Source organism: Lithobates pipiens, unplaced genomic scaffold, assembly GCF_037356315.1.
Source record: "Lithobates pipiens isolate NorthernLeopardFrog02 unplaced genomic scaffold, aLitPip1_a1.2 Scaffold_1, whole genome shotgun sequence".
NCBI classification, from domain to species: domain Eukaryota; kingdom Metazoa; phylum Chordata; class Amphibia; order Anura; family Ranidae; genus Lithobates; species Lithobates pipiens.
In genome coordinates this window covers 216,428,418-216,448,282 of record NW_027507685.1, presented here as the reverse complement: position 1 = coordinate 216,448,282, position 19,865 = coordinate 216,428,418, and the positions used below count along the sequence as shown (strand labels likewise).

General features: G+C 43.0%; 1 protein-coding gene across 3 annotated transcripts in view; it reads right to left on the bottom strand.

Moving 5' to 3' along the window:
- Positions 1-19,865, bottom strand: part of PLD3 (phospholipase D family member 3) — an 80,956-nt gene that overhangs the window by 43,977 nt on the left and 17,114 nt on the right. For 2 of the 3 annotated variants that reach the window (XM_077482573.1, XM_077482565.1), the window contains exons 2-8: positions 15,679-15,741; positions 13,605-13,673; positions 9,864-10,018; positions 8,864-9,047; positions 7,653-7,773; positions 3,090-3,217; positions 399-599 (exon numbers count right to left, since the gene is read on the bottom strand). In XM_077482573.1, coding sequence (XP_077338699.1) covers positions 399-599; positions 3,090-3,217; positions 7,653-7,773; positions 8,864-9,047; positions 9,864-10,018; positions 13,605-13,673; positions 15,679-15,705 — 885 coding nt within the window. In that variant the 5' untranslated portion in view covers positions 15,706-15,741. Of the gene's footprint in view, positions 1-398; positions 600-3,089; positions 3,218-7,652; positions 7,774-8,863; positions 9,048-9,863; positions 10,019-13,604; positions 13,674-15,678; positions 15,742-15,882; positions 16,030-19,865 lie in introns of those variants that run through there. The other variant, XM_077482582.1, reaches the window with a different exon arrangement.

Genomic DNA, 19,865 nt, shown 5'->3' with positions numbered 1-19,865 from the left:
AAAAATAAAAAAAAAAAAGGAGTATACAACCGCTTGTCAAATTTAGCTTGCATTTTCATAGTAATTCTAATATGTAACATAACACATTTTTTTTAGGCCAAGATTTTTTTTTTTTCTATTTTGTGTGAATTTCAATTCCTGGGGTCTTTTTTAAACCTTCACTGACCCTGCCTTGGTATATGCCTCTTATATTCTAAACCCTCTATACCCAATGAACTTTCAGAACTAGGTGTTAGCCTAAAAGGGTCACTACAAGAAGTGAGTAGCAGAATAGCAGAGAACACTAACAGGAACAATACTGCTCAACACACGCACACGCACGCACACCAGACACTTTGTTGTGGGGAAAAAGCCATATGGATCAAAACTTAAGCAAATCGTAAATCTACATCACTTACAGAGAGATAGACAAGAGTCTGTGTATTGTTCACAGTCATTTCCATAGGTGTGTCCTTATTATAGATGGTGGAAAACTTGTCTGGCCATGGAGAAGGAATGGTGGCATTGGGTGTACCCAGTGTCCAGTAGACATCAAATATTTTCTCCAAATCTTGGGCTAGACAGCTGCAGTTATAGACAGTCGATCCCAATTCCTTCACCTGTTACAGAAAGATCAACATCCATCCCACAATTACTGAGACAACATACAGTAAGTATACTCTAGAGCAGGTTGTAAACAAACATTCTACCAAATGGATCTAAAACTTGCCCCTGCACATTTTTGCCTTTCTTCAGAGAATAAATAAAGGAAACCATAATGAGATACACCATATTGTTAAAAGTATTGAGACGCCTGCCTTTACACGCACATGAAATTTAATGGCAACTCTTCTGGGAAGGCTGTCCACAAAGTTTAGGAGTGTGTCTATGGGAATGTCTGACCATTCTTCCAGAAGTGCATTTGTGAGGTCAGGCGCTGATGTGGACGGGAAGGCCTGGCTCGGCTCCAATTCATCCTAAAGGTGGTATTCTATTGGGTGGAGGTCAGGACTCTATGCAGGCCAGTCAAGTTCCTCCACCCCAAACATGTCCATCCATGTCTTTATGGACAGAACTTCCTTTTTAATCGTAGGTTTATTTTAACAGTGAGACAGAATAACAACAAAAATATCCAGAAAAACACATTTCAAAAAAGTTATAAATTGATTTGCATTTTAATGAGTGAAATAAGTATTTGATCCCCTATCAGCAAGATTTCTGGCTCCCAGGTGTCTATAAAAAGGTAACGAGCTGAGATTAGGAACACTCTTAGACCCCTTTCACACCACACCGCCCTTTGCGTCGGCGGTAAAACGCCGCTATTTTTAGCGGCGTTTTACCGCCGGATTTGCGCCGCATTTCGGCCGCTAGCGGGCGCTTTTACCCCCGCTAGCGGCCGCGAAAGGGTTAAAACCGCCGCCAATGCGCCGCAATAGCGGCGTTTTACCGGCAGCATTACAGCGCTGCCCCATTGATTTCAATGGGGAGCAGCGGTAAACACACCGCTCCAAAGAAGCTGCTGGCAGGACTTTTTTCTGACATCCTGCCAGTGCACCGCTGCAGTGTGAAAGCCCTCGGGGCTTTCACACTACACACAATGGTGCAGCTTCTTTAGGGCGGATTGCAGGCGCTATTTCTAACGCTATAGCGCCTGCAAAATGCCCTGGTATGAAAGGGGTCTTAAAAGGAAGTGCTCCTAATCTCTGCTTCTGTGAATGAATGAATGAATGAAATACTTATATAGCGCACAATGCGAACTGAATCGCCTCTAGGCGCTGTGGCGAGCTTTGATCATCTGCTAAAAGAGGAAGGTCTTGAGTTTTTTCCTAAAAACCAGGTGATTTTCTTCCAGGCGGACAGGTGTCTTTTATACAGGTAACAAGCTATCACATTCCAATCGCTCCACCATGGCCAAGACCAAAGAGCTGTCCAAGGATGTCATGGACAAGATTGTTGATATACACAAGGCTGGAATGAGCTCCAAGCCCATCACCAAGCAGCTTGGTGAGAGGGGGACAACAGTTGGTGCGATTATTCGCAAATGGAAGAAACACAAAATAACTGTCAATCTCTTCCAATCTGCGGCTCCATGCAAGATCTCACCTTGTGGAGTTTCAGTGAACATGAGAACAGTGAGGAATCAGCCCAGAACCACACGGGAGAATCGTGTTAATAATCTCAAGGCAGCTGGGACCATAGTTATAGCACCCTCAAGATCCCCCTGCCCAAGAAAGTACATGTACAGGCCCGACTGAAGTTTATTAATGAACATCTGAATGATTCCAAACTCGCCTTGTTTGGAGGAGGAGGAGGAATGCTGCCTATGACTCCAAGAACACCATACTCACTGTCAAAAACATGGAGGTGGAAACAGACGTTTTTTCTGCTAAGAGGACAGGACAACTTCACTACATCAAAGGGTCAATGGGCAGGGCCATGTACTAGCAAATCTTGGGCGAGAACCTCCTTCTCTCAGCCAGGGTGTTGAAAATGGGTCGTGGATGGGTATTCCAGTATGACAATGACCCAAAACACATGGCCAAGGCAACAAAAGGAGTGGCTCAAGAAGAAGCACATTAAGGTCCTGGAGTGGCCTAGCCAGTCTCCAGACCTTAATCCCATAAAAAAAAAATATTTGGAGGGGGCTTAAGGTTCGAGTTACCAAACGTCAGCCTCAAAATCTTAATGACTTGCAGAGGATCTGCAAGTGGAACAAAATCCCTCCTGAGATGTGTGCAAACCTGGTGGCCAACTACAATAAACGTCTGTCCTCTGTGATTGCCAACAAGGGTTTTGCCACCAAATACCAAGTCATGTTTTGCAAAGGGGCCAAATACTTTGCAACACGTTAAAATGTAAATCAATTTATAACTTTTTTGGAATGTGTTTTTCTGGATTGTTTTGTCATTCAGTCTCGCACTGTTAAAATAAACCTGCGTTCAAAATTATAGACTGATCATTTGTTTATCAGTGAGCAAATGTACAAAATCAGCAGGGGATCAAATACTTTTTTCCCCTTACTGTATCAATATTGACTTTAAAAACATAACGTTCACTTTGCTAGGTGTACAGCCTCCTCCCCCTTAGTAATCAACCCCATGGCATCTTACTTGTGTTAATGATCTCCAGTCCATGTTGGCACTGCCAATATACAAGTGCTTGCCATCCACCACCCAGAATTTTGTGTGCAGTACACCGTTTGTCAGATGAGGCAAATCAACAATTCTAACCTCGCCTCCTAGGACAGAATACAAAAAAAAAAAGTGTTACAATAAAAGAAATCAGAGCGTAAGCTAAAAAGGAAAAAAAATAAAAATGGCGAGTATGTAGACACTCACTGCTAAGAAAATACATTATCCTCTTCTCTCATTTGCAGCAACTAGGCTAGAGGTACCTATACTAGTGATAATGGGCATTACAAAAACTGGTTACAAAAAAGAAATGAATTATGGGGCAGGGCCCGATTACAACGATGTCATCATAGTGAGAGGCCTCTGTGCACATATATGATATGGTGTTATTGGTGGAATTCTTACTTTGCATTGCAGTCACTTTTCTAATGTAAGTGTTTTTAACCATAGAGTCCATTTAATAAAATATTCAGTGAGCACTATGAAGCTTAATTTTTTTTCATGTGGGCAAATATGTGAGCAAATTCAAGATGGGCTGAAGATTCCTATCTGGACAAGTCTGAGAGGAGACCAGACCTATGCATTATCCCCTGGAGGGGGAACAAGCCATTTTGACCTCATTTTCATTGCACAGGTCTTACCGTTTGGGTGAACAGACTGAAGTGTCACTGTGATATTTGGGGAGAAGATCACCATTGTATTCACTTTGAACAGAACTTGATCACATGTGTATATTATTTTATCTCACTGTTGTATGTACACTAGGATTGATATAATATAAAGATAGGTGCTACTCCTTTTCCTAGTACAGTCAGTTTATTAAAAACACAATGATATTCTATGAGGGGTATTTAAAAAGGTTGTAAAGGCTTTATAAAAAGACAATTAAAAAAAAAAAAAAAAAAAAAAAAAAAAATTCTAATTGCTGATGCTGTAGAGTAAGCGGAAGTGATGTTATTGGGGATTTCGACGAGTTGGCCATTTTGACAGAACGACACACGTGGCCGATCCTTCAGAGCACATGCACCAATGATGTCACTCGCTGCATGTAAGTAAACAGCGCACATTTAGGAGCTATTTACACTACCTATTAGGTAAGCCTTACAATAAGCTTACCTTTAGGTAAATGTCTGCAGATGAAGTTTACTTCCCGTTTTAGGCTCCATTGACGCTCTATGTACAAAATGCATTGAAGTTGCGCTGCCGATTGTTGTTGTTGTCACTTCCAGGTATCGCCTGATGTCATTTCAGGCCATTTGGAGAGCACGCCGGCAGGTAATATGAGCGGCGGGGCTGTGAGATACACAGAGGCTGTACATGCTGGTGCTGCTTAAAGCACATTATACATGCGAGCAGCGGCAGACTGACAACTCATGGGGCCCCCGGGCAATAGGAGATTATGGGGCCCCCAGGCAATCAGAGAATATGGGGCCACACTGTATATACACACACACACACAGTATACATATACATGTACACACAGTATACACAGACATGTTTCTATTGGCTGAGAAGGTACTGGAGAGGTGGGGCAGCCGTCATCTCATGATTTTTAGACCAAAAGGATGTCGGTAAGGGACATTTCAGAGATAGATTTAAAAAAAATAAAAATAAAAAACACAGATTTTTACATACTGTCCCTGATTTTACTGAGGCTGGCAACCCTGATGGGGCCCCCTAATGGCCCAGGGCCCTCGGGCACTGCCCGAGTGGCCAAATTGTCAGTCCGCCCCTGCATGCGAGTGTTCAATTGGTAAATTTTCTATTTCTTGATTTTTAATAAACCTACTCCACTATGAGAATATTTTATTGTTTGTGGCTTTTCTTGGTTGTGAGAGGAGATCTGGGCTGAAGCTTTGATGACTGGATTTATTCCCCCCTACACCTTTATCCATCTGAAAAGCAAGTAAAAGGTCTTAACAGACCTTATATGGTTGGTGAGTGTTCATTTTTTCTGCACATGGTGCAGCATTCTTGGAATTTGTTTGAAAGGTCTCCTCACAAGATCATTTTAAAGACACAGTGTTTTGGGACTTTTGGATTACTATGGATTAGAAGTGGAGCATATGTGTTATAAGAATTGTTGAATATGTACTATTATATTTGTATAAATGTGTAGATATAGATTAATCACCATTACCTTGGGTTTATAATTACATTATTGTTATGTATTATTGGCTTGTATGAATGAACAATTTGTAGAAAAAAAAAAAAACATCTATCTTTATGTTATATATCATTCTAGTGTGAAAAAAAAAAAATATCGCAATAAGCGATTATTGATTGGTTTGCGCAAAAGTTCTAGCGTTTACAAAATAGGGGATAGTTTTATGGCATTTTTATAAATTTTTTTTTTTTTTTTTTACTAGTAATAACGGCGATTAGCGATTTTTATTGTGACTGCGACATTATGGCAGACATATCGGACATTTTTGACACATTTTTGGGACCATTGACATTTATACAGCAATCACTGCTATATAAATGCAGTGATTCCTGTGTAAATGACACTGGCAGTGAAGGGGTTAACCAGTGGGTGGCAGTGTAGGGGTTAAGTGTTCCTAGGGGTGTGTTACTAGCTGTTGGGGGCTGGGCTTTAATTTAGTGAACACTGATCTCTGCTCCAATCACATGGAGCAGAGATCAGCGTCACTAGTCGCTAGGCAGAACGGGGAAATGCTGTTTACAACGGCATTTCCTTGTTCAGCCGCCCCGTGAGACCATCGCGGGTATGCCCGCGGCGATCGAGTCCGCGGGACTCGCGACCGGACTCACGGGGGTCCCGAGCAGCACGCGAGCGGGCTGCGCTCGCAATGGCAGGGCGGCATTAAAGATTGGACGTACCTGTATGCCAATATGCCTGCCCGTGCCATTCTGCCGACGTACATCGGCGTGTGCTGGTCGGGAACCAGTTAATCAACATCAACGTTTCTGGCTGTGCACTACCAAAACGTTGTCGTTGATTAAACTACAGTGCCTCGCAAAAGTATTCACCCCCCTTGGCATTTTTCGTGTTTTGTTGCAACCTGGAATTAACATGGATTGTTTAAGGATTTGCATCATTTAATTTACAGAACATGCCCACAGCTTTGAAGATGGTTTTTGTTTTTATTGTGAAGCAAACAAATAGGACAAAATAACAGAAAAAGTCAATGTGCATAACTATTCACCCCCTAGTCACCTATCACAGCTCCATGTCGTTTTGGATAAGTCTCTATGAACTTGCCACATCTTACCACTGGGATTTTTGCTTATTCCTCCTTGCAAAACTGCTGCAGCTCCTTCAAGTTGGATGGTTTGCGCTTGTGAACAGCAATCTTTAAGTCTGACCACATATTTTCTATTGGATTGGCTTTGACTAGGCCATTCCAACACATTTACATGATTCACACATTGAATGACAATTGCACGGTCATGCTACACTGTACTCAAATTACATTTTAATATTTTTTTTCACACAAATGGAGCTTTCTTTTGTTGGTATTTAATCACCACTTGGGTTTTTAATTTTTGCTAAACAAAGACAGACATTTTGGGAAAAAAAAAAAAACAATGTTTCATAGTTTGTTATAAAATTTTGCAAACGGGTAATTTTTCTCCTTCATTGATATTCGCTGTTGAGGCTGCACAGATAAGGCGACATTTACATGAAGCACTGGTGATGAGGCACTGATTGGTGACATTTATAGGCAACACTGTGGGCACTGATAGGTGGTGCTGGTGGGCACTGGTAGGTGGCACAGAATCCTCTGCAGAGGCTATAAGCGCGAGGAGAAAAAAATAGCCAATTACCGGCTCTGTTCACATCACATGATCAGCTGTCATTGGCTGACAGCTGATCACATAGTAAGGGGTAGGGATCAACCCCTTACTCCAATCTGTGATCAACCGAGTCTCAGACTCGCTGATCACAGAGTGTGCTGCGCAGGCCACTCAAGCGCGGGAGGACGTCTATGGATGCCCTGCCGGCAAAGTAAGTTTGCACCGTAGCCGTCAGTGCCCTAATGGGACATCTCAGTGATAAGTGGGCTGCTCTAGTGAACCAAGAACTGAGCCAGTAACCAAAAACTATGAAACAGTATAAAAGTCTGAAATTTAAAGCACCACATCAAAAATATTAGAGTCCTGCTGCTTCAAATTGGACTCATACTCAACAGGTGTAGCACTTTGATTTTCTGACTCAAATACTCGAGGCAGTTGATAAAGAGGACAGAACAATTGCAAAAAATAAATAAAAATAATGAAGACATTCTTGCAACAAGCACTAAAAAGGAGTCAGATTCCCCCTCAATTTATGGAGATTTTCTCTTACATCACGTTGTATAACTGGGAAGGCGTCAAAACCCTAAAGTTAGTGGTCATTGCTGGGCCCATGAGCTTTGGGGGGAGATTACCTGCTCCCAGGTGCACATATACAAAAGGGGCAGGAATGGTCGTAACATCACCGACTGTGCCTTTAGATTACAGCACAGCTTTTAACACCTGCAATGTGTTATTTAACCAGGGAGTAATGAAGCCAATTCAGAAAGGATGAGATCTTACCACTTTCTTTTAGAGCATCAATGTCAGCATAGGCCTTGGAGGATCTAGGTGGATTGACTGCCACTCTCAAGGCAATACCTCGCTGCTTCAGTTTCAAAAGCTCTTGCAGGATTGTTTCCCCCTGATGAACAGAAGTACATTGTTTTTGGTAAAGACAGCAATAGGTAAATAATTGTATTTCCAAGTAAGGGACCCTCAGGACAGAGACCCATTTAGCAACCCTGTACCAGGAAACAGCCTTAAATGAAGAGCTAAAGTGAACTCATTCATAGATGGTAATTGGCAGCGAGACCTGCAAACAGAATCTGACAATTGTTCCCTCAACGTGCATGTTCCCTTATAGCAGGGAAGACAGATTCGGCACTTCCAATGCCAGAATTACCTCTAGACATAAGGATTATTAGATGGTCAACATAGGACTTAGAGTACCTTAAAGGGGAACTTGAGAAATAGTAGTTTTTGTAAACTTAGATAGGCCCAGCTTGGCTAAATGTAAGTATACAGATACCTGGAGGGCCAATGGAGAGGCCGAAAACCACTGCAGTAATCCACCCCCCTGATATTCAGTGTACAGAAGGAGGCCACTAAGCAGCACCCAGAATATCACGGCTCTCACGAAAAGCTGCACAAACCACTACAGTGATTTTTAGCTCTAGCTATCAGATAGGAATACTTACTTTGAGCCAAGCTAGACCAAAGTAAGTTCTGCTTTAAGGTACTCTAGGAATAATGGATACCTATGTTGAGCCATTTTGTTTTTTTTTAAGGGATCAGTTAAGAGCATGAATTTGCCATTGGGATTAAAAAAAAAAAAAAAAATCATCAATATGTGTCAAAGCTTAACAATCTAATTTCTATGTATAATTTGTAATTATATATTTATGGAAGCAGCCATATCTGCTCAAATACATATGATATATTTTCATATAGCCCGATTAGCAAAGCTGCAGAATGGCGTCCCTTGCTGATCCTCTTATCTCCCTGAAAGGTACTAAAGGTCTCTAAGAGTCAGACTGAAGTAAAAATGCAGTCTCTACTAGCAAGAAAAGACCCACAATGTCCTTGCTTGTTAGTCATTTAAAACAAGAAAGAGTCCCTTTTTTGCCTAATATATCAAAAACAAGGCTATTTGGTAACGCCATCATATACCTTATCAATTCACGTGAAGTGTGAAATGTCATGACTCACATGCTTTAGCTGCAGATTGTTACCTGGTCAGCTGAGGGATGATGTGTACCAGTGTCATTGTTGGTCATCGTCCAGTAGAAAGATGCAATGTCCACGCTGCTCTTGGCCTCCTTTAGAAGGTCCAACCATGTCTGAAATATTGAGGGGTGGTAGGTGGAATTTTCAGGATACACCAGCCCTTCCGGTATGCTCTCCACAAGAACCATACTAAAAGGAAGTAAAAAAAAATAAAAATAAAGGGGGGGGGGGGTTTTTTAAATACACTATGTATGTGCAATTTATTATTTTTTTTATAATATATATATATATATATATATATATATATATATATATATATATATATATATATATATATATATATATATATATATATATATATATATATATATATATACACATACATACATACACACACCATACATGCAAATCTTCCCCAAACCATCCAGCAAGGTGTTAAATTAAGTGTACAACCATGTCCCTGCTGTGAATTGCAAAGTATTTCTTCACACAGATTAATTTACATAGTAAAAAGTTTTATTATTTTCACCACATCTTTTAGTTTGAGAACAATGTGGTATAACTTGTAACTCCATTTTAAGGTGTTTTCCCAATATTGCTCAGAGAGCAGAGCAAGGGTCACAGAACACCTAAATGCTCAATGACAGCCTTTAATTGGTCATAAGAAAAAATGAGACGTGTCAGAGTCTCACACGCGCTCCATCGTCAGGGTAATGGTGAACTTCACTGTTGGCTTGTAGCGCATGTGTGAGGCTCCCAAACATTTTCCTAATAACAAATTAAAAGCACTTATAAGGCCTTCAGGTGTGCTAGTGATGTTTGCTTCTATCTAGACAAGCCATCCATTGCTCAGTTACTACAGCACCCACCATCTTCAGGTCTGTACATTGTATTGGAGTGTACCTGATCTCTCATACTGTCCAGTAAAAGCCACCCAGTATTGTATACCCAGAACACGGATCTCCTACCACCTCTAGTTCCTAGCAGAAATAGTCCATGACTTACTTGCAGGCATCATTGCACCCCTGGTCTTGGCTAGTCATGGTCTCGGTCTCCGTTGTGGAGCTTGTACAGAGCAGTGGAAATAGAAGAAGCTGAGCAGCCATCAGACAGAACAGCACTGTGACCAGAAAGGCGACAACAAGTGCACAGCGGTAATACTGCAGGAAAAAGAAAATTACTGGATCAATTTCGTTCTCTTCAACAGAGGAGACCAAGACTTAAAAACCCCATAGGAGACCACAAATTCTACAGCTGACAGCAGGGAGAACACTATTTTTCAGAAGGAATTTTAGGGGAAAGGTACATTTCTGGGTATTACTTAGGCACAATTAAAATTTAGAAATGTTTCCTATAATAAAGTACACTTCACTTTGAGTTCAGCTTCACTATAAGCGGACTAGCTTAACGAATTCTATAATTGTTCTTCCATCCCAAGACAAGTGGTTAGCACGTCTGTCTAGCATCACCAGGGTCGCCAGCTCAAATGCTTATCACTGTTTGTGATGTTCTCCTTGTGACTGTGTGGGTTTTCTTTTGGGTTCTCCTTTTTCCTCCCATACTCCAAAAGAAATGCTGGTAGGCTAATTGGCTCATTTCTAAATTGGCCTTACTACTATGTCTATGTATGAATGTGAATTAGGGACCATAGATGTAAACTCCCTGAGGGTAGGGGCTAATGTGAATGTAGAATATATATGTAAAGCTCAGCTAAATTGACAGCACTATACAAGTACCTGCAATAAATAAATAATCAGTACCGAAATCTGCCTTGAGCTACAGAAACCTTGTCATGAAAATTAATTTAAAAAAAGTTCCCTGTAAAGAGAGAGTAAATTCTCCCAGTTCTCATGCTGCTGAACATTGTACATGTAATTATGTGGAGGTTCATGGAAGAATCTAGAGATCAAAACTCCCCGGAATTTTTTGTTCCTCTACAGTAGTGTTTTTCAAAACTTGCAAGAACCATTGAAATAAAATTTCAGGTCCCAGGGCAACCCTGCCAAGCATTACTATACCCACAGCTCACAGTACATTAGTAAGGTGGTCAGTGGGAAGATTGTCCCTTAGAGCCCGTTCACACAGGGGCAACTCGGGATCCGACTTCAGGTCGCCCCAAGTTGCGCTGTTGAGAAAATCAATGTTAGTTAATGGAGCAGTCTGAATGTACACGCTCAGACTTCAAAAAAGGTTCCTGTACTACTTCAGTCCGGCTTCTAGGTGACTTGTACCCATTGATTTCAATGGAAGTTGCCTCCAAGTCAGATCTCCATCGATATTGAAGCGACAATGTCATCTCTCTCACAGAATAATCAGCTCTCGAGGGGGAACTCCATGCCAAATTTTAAATATAAAACTGGCATGGGTGCCCCCCCAGGAGCATACCAGGCCCTTAGGTTCAGTATGGATTTTAAGCGGAAACCCCCTATGCCGGCGTGGGGCCCCCCCAAAATCCATACCAAACCCGCAGCGGCTGGTCAGGAAAGGGGGTGGGGACGAGCAAGCGCCGCCCCCCCCTCCTGAACCGTACCAGGCCGCATGCCCTCAACATGGGAGAGTGCTTTGGGGAAGGAGGGCGCCACGCAATAAGCCCCCCGCCCCCAGACCCCAACCAAACAACGCCCAGGGTTGTCGGGAAGAGGCCCTTGTCCCCATGTTGATGAGGACAAGGGCCTCTTCCCGACAACCCTGGGCGTTGTTTGGTTGGGGTCTGGGGGCGGGGGGCTTATTGGAATACGGGAGTCCCCTTTAATAAGGGGGCCCTCAGATCCCGGCCCCCCCCCAACCTATGTGAATGAGTATGGGGTACTCATTCACCTGGGGAAAAAAAAGTGTCAATAAAATAAAAAAATAAAAAAACACAACACAGGTTTTTAAAGTAATTTATTAATCAGCTCTGGGGGTCTTCTTCCGACTTCTCCCCTCTGTTTGGCCTCTTATCCCGGTGTCTAGCCTTGTCTCCCGCTCTCCAATTCTTCTGCCGGGTCCTCTGCTATCTTCTTCCAGCTCTTTTACTAGCAGAGGAGTCCTTCTTCTCTCTCTAATGGCTTGTGCGACATGAGCGGCAACTTATATAGGCATGGGGCGTGCTCACTGGGTGAGATTACACGGTGACCCCGCCCCTTATGCTGGGACTGTGACGTAATAAGGGGCGGGGTCACCGTGTGACATCACCCGGTCACCACGCCCCATACCTATATAAGTTGCCGTGCACGTCGCACAAGCCATTACAGCGGAAGAGAACGTTGTGTCAACATCGGAAGAAGAAAGAAGAGGGAAGAAGGAAGAAGGACGGAGGAGACCGGGCTCCTCCCCTAGTAAAAGATCTGTAAGAAGATAGCGGAGGAGCCAGCAGAAGAATCGGAGAGCGGGAGACGACGCCGGAGAGTGGGAGAAGAGGCCGGACACCGGGAGAAGAGGCTGAACAGAGCGGAGAAGTCAGAAGAAGACCCACGGAGCTGATTAATAAATTACTTTAAAAACCTGTGTTGTGTTTTTTTTTTTTTTACACTTTTTTCCCCCAGGTGAATGGGTAGGGGTACGATGTACCCCATACTCATTCACATAGGGTGGGGGGCCGTGATCTGGGGGCCCCCGGATTTCGATAAGTCCCCTGCCCGCTGACCCCCGACAACCAACGGCCAGGGTTGTTGGGAAGAGGCCCTTGTCCTCATCAACATGGGGACAAGGTGCTTTGGGGTGGGGGGGGCCACAGGGCACACCCCTTCCCCAAAGCACCCACACCCCATGTTAAGGGCATGCGGCCTGGTACGGTTCGGGGGGGGGGGGGGCGTTTGCTCGCCCCCACCCCCTTTCCTGACCGGCCGGGCTGTGTGCTCGCATAAGGGTCTGGTATGGATTTTGGGGGGACCCCCATGCCGTTTTTTTTCAGTGTAGGGGGTTCCTCTTAAAATCCATACCAGACCTAAGGGCCTAGTATACTGCTGGAGGGGGAACCCATGCCAGTTTTTTATTTAAAATTTGGCGTGGAGTTCCCCCACCGAGAGCTGATTCTCTGATTGGCCATGGCCAAAGTCACCTGGCCTGGGGCGACTTAAAGTCGTGTTGTAAGTCGCTCCAAGTTGCGCTGTTATTCATACTCAAGTCGTGTCCAAGTTGCCTCTGGAAGTCGTGTTGCCCCTGTGTGAATCGACTCTTACACTGGAGACCACTGGGAGGATTGCCCCCTACTTACACTAGTGGTCATTGGAAAGATTGTCCCTTACACTGGTGGCAGAAATTGCTCATTGAAGAAACCCTGGTTGAGAAAAGCTGTTCTACAGACTTCAGCAGAAGATTCCTCTTTAACGAAGAGACATTTGATGGTGTGGGCAGCCAAAAATGTATTTACTTTTTACAAGGAAAAAATTTTTTTCAATCTCATTTTTTGCAGCAGGGTCAGTTTAAATCTCCTGTAATCTCATGCACAGCTGCACTGAAAATGGGTAAGACAGGGCCACAGACCCTACATGTTCCAAATTCAGCTTGGCACCAAGTTTACTGCATAGCAGGGAGCACTGGTGAGAAAGAACACTTTGCCAACCACAGAAAGTGGGATTTGCAACCTGCTGCTCATCTCATGCAGGGTTTAATAATAATTTTGACAGTAAAAGTTCACATATCGTTTCAGGTGATTACATTTAAAAACTTAAAAAATAACTATTTTGATGCAAATTGTTGCAGAATACCCCCCCCCCCCCAGTAGATAAGATGCAGATTCTGAGTCTGTAGCCCTGGCAGTCTTACCCTGCGGGCATTTTCCTGCAGTTGAGCCACTTGCACAGCCACAGGATCTTGTTCCTCCGGAGAGGAAATCTATATAAAAAAAATACATAGAAATATACAATCAGATAAAGAAATCTTCTATCAGTCAATACACAATTCTAGTATGCATCTCTTTCATACAAAGCAAACAAAACCTATTAGAATAAACCGAAACTTGTACGCAATGTCCAGTCACTTTATCTAGAGAGGAGAATATATAAAAAACACAAGGTCACGTGCCTTTTCCCATGATCAAGTCTTGCCAATAAGATAGATTCTGATTGGTTAAATTATGCTGTACCTCTTTCATCACTTTACATTTTCAAAATAGATACATATGTGATATTTAATGTTATAAAAACATAGAGCCCACATCATCCAGATTGCCAGTTTTTTTTAACGTAGAACCGAAAGCCAAAACAGTTTTCTTTTTGGATAGCGCAAGGGAGGGTTATAACCAATTAGGACTTTTTTTTGCCATCTGTCCCCTGCTGGAGAGACTTCCCTTCACTTCCTGTCCCATAGGTGCAACAGGAAGTGGGGGGGGTATCACCAGAACTAATGTCCCCATTAAAAAATGTCCCCTCTACTCCTGTTCTAATGACCCCTCAAAATGCAGGATTTTCTTTTGCTCCAAGCAAGAATTGTCACACCAGGACAAATAGAGAAGGTTAGTCTCCCTAACAAAGACATGAATAAAAACCTGACAGGTGTTCTACTCCCTCTCCACTCTATTCAAAATAAAAAGTTTTGACTTTGATTGCTAGACAACATCACTTGTGGGTTTCAGGCTGGACTCCAGCCCACTACTGTTTTGTAAATGTCTGTTATAATAAATTATACACACACACCACTCACATTTATAAAGCGATCATGGCAGAGAAGGGGTTAACACTAGGGAGCGCTGCAGGGGTTAAATATGTTTCCTAGGGAGTGAATCTAACTGTGGGGGGAGGGGACTGATGAGGGGAGGAAACCAATCTGTGTTCCTTTGTACAAGGAACATCCAATCAGTTCTTCTCTCCCCTGACAGGATGTGGATTTGTGCGTTTATACACACAGATACATGTCCCGGGTCTGTTAACGGGCAATCGCAGGTGTCCAGCGGACATCACAGCCACCGGGCATGAGCACCGGGACCCCAGCGATGCGGAGGTGCGCTCTCGCCACAATGCCGGGAAGCAGAGAACGCCATATGACGCCCACCCGGAGGGAGGAACAGTTCCTGCCGCCGTCATTTAACAATACGGCGGTAGGGAACTGGTTAAGAAAGATGGACAGAGATCCATCAAAACTGACTCAATCTCTATTTCGAGATCCGTGAGTGGCTCAGTCTGAACTAATGGCCCGTACACACGATCCGAATATTGTACGACCGATCGTACAACTGTTTCCACTTAATAGTCGCAAGTAGAAATTGAATAGCTAAATAAAGTCACGAAAATTCTTGTACAACAGAAAAAATAAATAAATAATCGGAAGTGATGTCATGTGTTGTAATGTATTTGTATTGAATTTTCGGACGACAACTGAGTGATTAACCGAAAATCGTACGATCTGGAATCGTACACGGAAAATTATTGTGCATTCCCGATCGAATAAGATCAGATGAACAGCTGTGATCGGCTGTCGAAAGTAGCGTACACACGATCCAAAAATCGTACGATCCTTCCACTGACGACCGCTTTCCTACGATATTCGGATGGTGTGTACGGGCCATAAATTGGAATTGTATGAAGATTACCTTGATGAAGTGCACCGGGCATATACCTTAAATATAGAAGAGTGCAACATCTATCCATGATATAATTACAGACAACAACATGTAGAAACAAAAGCTCTCTTTTTTTAACATGAACACACAATTAAAAAAAATAAAATAAATTAAATCATGTTATTAAACGTGTAAAAAAAAAAAAAAAAAAAAAAAAATGGAAAGGATGAGGATATCGGAAAAAACGTAGATTTCCAGTAATATCTACTTTCTCCTACTAGAGAAATAAGTTTGAAGGATACATACAGGAATGAGATGGAGTATAATCTGACAAATACTCACTGGTTTGTACAAAATTTTGGGCTTCATTGTGTACCAGATCTCTCCACCAACCAATGCACTGTCCTGAAAAAACACAAAGTAATATATTGTCACTTTTATCTTATCTAGCTCAAAATTCCATTTCATTAATATAATTTTAGTATTGTTACACATGTGCATGCAAAGCCACCAGTTACAGGAATTTATAGCCCAGATTGTACTTACGTGTAAATGTGTTCAGGGGTCAGTATGGTCACATATGTGAACAGAACATTGCTGTGGCTGTAGCAGTGACAGCCAACTGAAAGCCAGAAACCCCTTTCCCTTATATAGAGCAAGTGAAACAGACATGTGCCGTCACATTGCTACATACAGTAGTATACAGTAGTTGGGAAAGTCCATACGGCCACAAAGCAGTTCCTGACAAGCAAGCTGTGTAATCACTTTTATAAGTGGCCCTGCAGCTAATCTTGTGACTGCATGTGACCTTCACTCACCACTATACAGAATAGCCATGAATGAAGGAATATTGATCACCAAGGATGGCCATACATTATTAAATCTTCTTGCACAATTTTCTTTTAGACCCCTTCCCTTTCACACTGGGGTGTTTTTCAGGCACTTTAGCGTTAAAAAAAAGCGCCTGTAAAGCGCTTGAAAGAAGCCTCACCTGCAATACCAATGTGAAAGCCCAAGTGCTTTAAGAGCCCTTTACCAGCGTTTTTCGAGCGTTATTGTGGCGCTTTTAACCCCTGCTAGTGGCCAAATAAAGGATTAAAAGCATCCACAAAGCACTGCTGCCAATAGCAATTTTCAGGTGTTTTGCAGGCGCTTCCCATTGATTTCAATGGGAAGGGGCGCTTTAGGAGCGGTGTATTCACCGCTCCAAAGAAGCTGCTTGCAGGACTTTTTTTGACGCCCTGCCAGAGCAGCGCCTCAGTGTGAAAGCACTTGCTACTTCTTTCAGGCGCTTTTTTAACGCTAAAGCGCCTGAAAAAACGCCCCAGTGTGAAAGGGGTCTTAGAGTTACCAAAACCAGATAATATGGAGGTCAAACCTAAACACCTTCACTTTGTATCCAATCAGGCAGACCCTTGCACTACATAGTTGAAGGTAATTCGAATGGAAATTGGATTGAACTTCTTCAGATCGGCGCTATAGCCGAATGACGGCTACAGCGTAGACCTATTTTGCCGGGAGGGTGTCCATAGACGTCCTCCCGTTCCCAAGCAGCCTGCGCGCCCCCTGCAAGGCACATGTGGCGCACTCTGATCAATGAGTCTATGAAATTGGGCTGATCGGAGTAAGGGGTCAATCCCGAACCCTTACCACGTGATCAGCTGTCAGCCAATGACAGCTGATCATGTGATGTAAACAGAGCCGGTGATCGGCTATTTTTTCTCCTCACCCTGACAACGTGAGGAGTAAAAAAAAAAAAAAAAAAAAAAAAAAAAAAAGCTGATCACTGGTGGCTCTCACAGGGACATCGATCCCGATCAAGGAGAGCTGCCGCCAGCTCATCTGTGCCCACCTGTGCCACTTGTCAGTGCCACCTAGCAGTGCACAACAGTACCGCTTACCAGTGCCCACCAGCACCCACCAGCACCACCTACCAGTGCCACCTATAAGTGTCACCAATTAGTGCCTCATCAAGAGTGCTGCCCATCAGTGTCACCTACCAGTGCCCATCAGTGCCACTTTATCAGAGCCCATCAGTACCGCCTTATCTGTCCCCACCAGTGCCGCCTTATCTGTCCCCACCAGTGCCGCCTCATCAGCGCATATCAATGAAGGAGAAAAATTCGCTGTTTGCAAAATTTTATAACAAACTATGAAACATGATTTATTTAAAATTTCCCCACCTTTTCAAAAATAAAATCCCCAGCTGTGATTAAATACCACCAAAAGAAAGCTCTATTTGTGGGGGGAAAAAAATGATAAAAATGTAATTTGTGTGTTGTATGACCGCGCAATTGTCATTCAAAGTGCGTCAGTGCTGAAAGCTGAAAATTGGTCTGGGCAGGAGGGGGGTTTAAGTGCCCAGTAAGCAAGTGGTTAAAAAAAATGGTATAAGGCTAGCCATGCCTTGTTCATTTTTTATTTTTTTTTGCAACATGAAGAAAAATAAGATTTCTCAATTAAATTGAGGTGAATGGTGGAATCTCCCAGCCAGGACACTGTCTTTTGACAGTGGGTCTTACCACTGTGAGAATACAATGCTCAATGGCTGCAGATAATTTGCTGCAGCTGCTGATAGAGGAAAAAAATTCTAACTTGTCCCTGCTGCACAGGCCGAATTTCAATCAATGTTATTGCCCGATTAGGCTGGATTCACATCTATGCATTTTTAGTGCACTACAGTCCATTTAACATGGTCCTTCATACGACGTCCAGCAGGATAAGCCGCTCGTGCCCTGGGGGCATATAGTGAGGCGATCGGTAGTACGATTTATTGAATTAAGTGTGTCGGTGAGGTGTGTCGTATCCCTGATCTAGGTAAAGAGCCTCTGACGTAGGCTCTGTACCACGTGATCAGCTGTTTCACATGGTAACCAGGGGGTCGTTAAATCGTCTTTCCTTCATTCGCGCTGACAAGGTGCAGATAGATGAGAGATGATCAGAGGCTCTCCTGACAGGGAGGTCCGTGCTGATAATCAGTGCAGACCCATCAGCAATGCCCACCAATGATGCCCACCTGTATTCAGATGCCAATCAGTGCTGGCTATGAGCGCCCCCCCCCCCCCCCCCCCCCGTCAGTGCCAACCATTAGTACCACCTTAGTGCCTGTCCATGAAGGAGAAAACCTACTAATTTTCTAAATATTTCTTGTTCAAATATTTTATTAGCAGCTTCATAGTACGAGAAAAGTTTTATACCAATAACATTTGTAATAAAACAATGGTTACGCTTTAATGCATAGGATGCATTAAGATGAAAAAGCACAAAGGTTTACAACCCCTTTAACCGCTAGCCACCCGCCGGCTGTCATAGGAAGGCTATGCGGCACGGATCTTGTTCTGGGAGGGCGTCATATGACGTACCTTCATTTAAACAGGGGATGCGCGGGATCATGTTTGAGCAATCCCTGTTCCTTTGGTGGCGGTGTGTCACGTAGACACCGCTCGCCACCGAGGGGGGTGAACAGCCATTGGGTATCGGCCATGATGAAGTCACAGCCTATCACAGGTGGTATCGCCCCCACTTTGCACGGCGCATGCACGGGATCTCGAGCTGTGCGTGCACGTCAGGCCATCAGAGTACCAGAGTACCTGTCACCAGGCCATCAGATTACTCAATTACCTGTCACAGTCCATATGAGTACCGAGTATCTGAGTACCCGTCACCACCCTTCAGAGTGCCTGAATACCAGTCACCAGGCCATCAGAGTACCCAAGTACCTGTCTCCAGCCCATCAGAGTACCCATTTGCAGCCCGTGCCTCATAGAATATACGTTGGGGTGTTTGCTTTCCAAAATGGGGTCATTTTGTGGGTAATTCCACTGGGCTGGTGCTCAAGGACCTGTGATAGGTAGAAATGAATAGGTAGAAATAAAATGAAATGTGTAATTTATGCTCCTAGAACGCCTGATGGTACTACTTCAATGTTGGGCCTCTGTATGTGGCCAGGCTGTGTAAAAGTCTCACACATGTGGTATCGCCATACTCGGGAAGAGTAGCACAATGTATTTTGGTGTGTAAACTTGTTGTATACATATGCTCTGTGTGAGAAATAACCTGATAATATGACAATTTTGTAAAAAATTAATCTTCAGTTTCCAAAGAATTGTGGGAAAAAATTACAGCTTAAAAAAACTCACCATGCTACTTATGTAATACCTTGGAATGTCTACTTTGTAAAAAGGGGTCATTTGGGGGGTATTTGTACTTTCCTGACTTGTTAGTGTCTCAAGAAACGAGATACACCTGATGTAGTGAAGGCCTGATCAGATGTGATCAATTTTCAGTGATTGGCACCATAATTTGTAGACTCTATAACTTTCACAAAGACCAAAAATAATATACACTAATTTGGGTTATTTTTACCAAAGATATGTAGCAGTATAAATTTGGGCCAAAATTTATGAAGAAAAATTACTAATTAGCAAAATTTTATCACAGAAACAAAGAAAAAGGCATTTATTTTTTTCACAAATTTTTTTTATTTTTTATTTATAGCACAAAAAAAAAAACCCACTAGTGATTAAATA